The sequence below is a fragment of the Octopus sinensis genome, linkage group LG7, assembly GCF_006345805.1.
Source record: "Octopus sinensis linkage group LG7, ASM634580v1, whole genome shotgun sequence".
Classification (NCBI taxonomy): Eukaryota; Metazoa; Mollusca; class Cephalopoda; order Octopoda; family Octopodidae; genus Octopus; species Octopus sinensis.
The window spans coordinates 100,814,621-100,816,780 of record NC_043003.1 but is presented as its reverse complement, the minus strand read 5'-3'; the positions used below and the strand labels follow the sequence as shown (position 1 = coordinate 100,816,780).

The window sequence follows — 2,160 nt, the reverse complement described above, 5'->3', positions numbered from 1 at the left end:
GTATCTGGGGCATTGAGGTATCTGTACCTCCATTTATTTTCTATTTAGTATGGGTTATGTTTCATTTATGAGGATGTACTCTTGTATTTGTCTAAGTGATTGGTCCTTCAGGTATTTGGACAAAATGTGGATGTCATTTCAGCCCAACATGCAGCCATGTTGGTCTTTGGCATGATGAGTCGCTCCAGTATTCATTTAGCCTCTCCACTAAACTCATAAGTCTTCCCAATGTATGTCATGTTTCTGTCTTTACAAACTCCTTCCATGCACCTTATGCTGTAGACTACGTTCCTTAGTTTTACAGTTAATATTGGGGTTAAAGTTACATACCTCACAGTTCTCATTAGTGCATGTGTAAGAATTAGCACTTCCTTCTCAAAGCTTGGATTCGAAATCAGACCCAAGAATCATTGGTCGTAAAATACCAATGCACAAAAAGGCGCGAAATCAGAATCTCTTTGTTCTGACAAAAAATGATGGATCGTCTCCCTTCGACCTCTGACCCGAGCAGGTCAGGCGAAGTTTAACAGGACGACCAGCGACCTACTGTACGCAATAACACTCTTGCGGTATATCTATTTTTCTGGCTATTTGAGATGTTATAAATAGAACGGAGAAATAGGTATCTGGAGAGAAGCCGAACCAACGTTTAAGAGAACGTCACGCATTTATGAGGACGACGAAAGAATATTCAGAAAGGTGACTCTGTCATGCATGATTTACACACACGCACACACACGCACCATCAAACATATTCTGCTTTAATGTGTATCCTGTATTATGCATTCCTTTAATATGTATTATTTGCAACCACTATTTAATATGCATTTTGTACAAGCGATGTGTAACATTGCTTACAAATTGATGTAGTGATAATAAATCTTTAATTTATTACAAAGCACTTATGTATTTATTAATACATCCACGCATCCACTACATTTGGTGACCCCGTAAAACGAATCGCGCCTTCCCTGGAACCAGCTTCATCAACCGCGTCGAAGAATTACAGTTTGCACATCACCAGCAACGAAGCAACTGAAAATTCCGACAAAAACAATGAATCTCCCGGAACAAAGCCCAGCGGCCAACATCGACATGGCATTCCAAGCGGCGATCTCGTTAAAAATTCCACCATTCTGGACCCACGACCCGACATTGTGGTTTCACCATATAGAGGCACAGTTTGCCTCTCACAGAATATCGAGCGATGCGGCTCGACTTTCTCACGTTATCAGTTCTCTGTCACCAGAAATAACGAACGTGATACGCGACCTTATCATGGCACCACCCGGTTCTGTTTCATATGAAGTTTTTAAAACCACGTTAATAAACAGAACCTCAGAATCCCAACAAAAAAGACTTCACCAGCTTCTGATATCGGAAGAATTGGGTGACAAAACGCCGTCCCAGCTTCTTCGGAGAATGAAACAGCTTCTCGGAGATGAGACGCTCCCAGAAAAAATCTTCAAGCAACTTTTTCTCCAGCGTCTGCCCTCCAATACCCAGGTTGTTCTCGCGTCCACCAGAGAAAACACATCCCTTGAAGAACTTGCGGAGCTAGCTGACAAAATAGCCGAAGTACCGCACAGATATCCAACGGTATCGACGGTGACGCCAGCCGCTCCCAGTACCAATCCTTTCCGTGCACAAACCAGTTCTTCAGAGATTTCGGATTTGCGTGCATTAATGACGCAGCAAGCTGCGCAAATACAAATTCTCACAGCCCAAATACAAGCCCTAAAGTTTAGTCCCCAGCGTCGAAGCACCAGCCGATCTCGACGAGATGGCAGACGGTCTCGAAGCCCCAGTGCTACCCGAAACTCACATGACACGTGTTGGTACCACCGAACATTCGGAACACGGGCACAAAAATGTACGGTACCGTGCTCGTTTTCCTCACCCAGTTCGGGAAACGGCACAGCCAGGAATTGAACGCGACGGAAGTTCCTGGTTCGCACCCACACAGTCGCCTGTTTTTCGTTTGCGATCGTGTAACAGGCACGCGTTTCCTGGTTGACACAGGTGCGGAAGTCAGCATCATCCCAGTCTCCAACACTTCTGGAAAAAGAAAAGAGACATCAGTCTGTCTTCAGGCAGTCAACCATTCACCCATTCCAACCTACGGTGAACAGTCCCTAACATTAAACATAGGACTACGCC

The 2,160-nt window shown here is 44.6% G+C and overlaps 1 protein-coding gene across 1 annotated transcript; it reads left to right on the top strand.

The window, feature by feature from the left end:
- Nucleotides 1-1,056: 1,056 nt before the first annotated feature.
- On the top strand, nucleotides 1,057-1,932 carry LOC115214491. Its single transcript, XM_029783690.1, has one exon. It carries the CDS (start codon nucleotides 1,057-1,059, stop codon nucleotides 1,930-1,932), a length of 876 nt encoding a protein of 291 aa, XP_029639550.1.
- The last annotated feature ends 228 nt before the right edge of the window (nucleotides 1,933-2,160 follow it).

What these genes read in the sequence shown, in the direction of transcription:
- LOC115214491 (XM_029783690.1), top strand. Translation starts at nt 1,057, where the DNA reads ATGAATCTCCCGGAACAAAGCCCAGCGGCCAACATCGACATGGCATTC.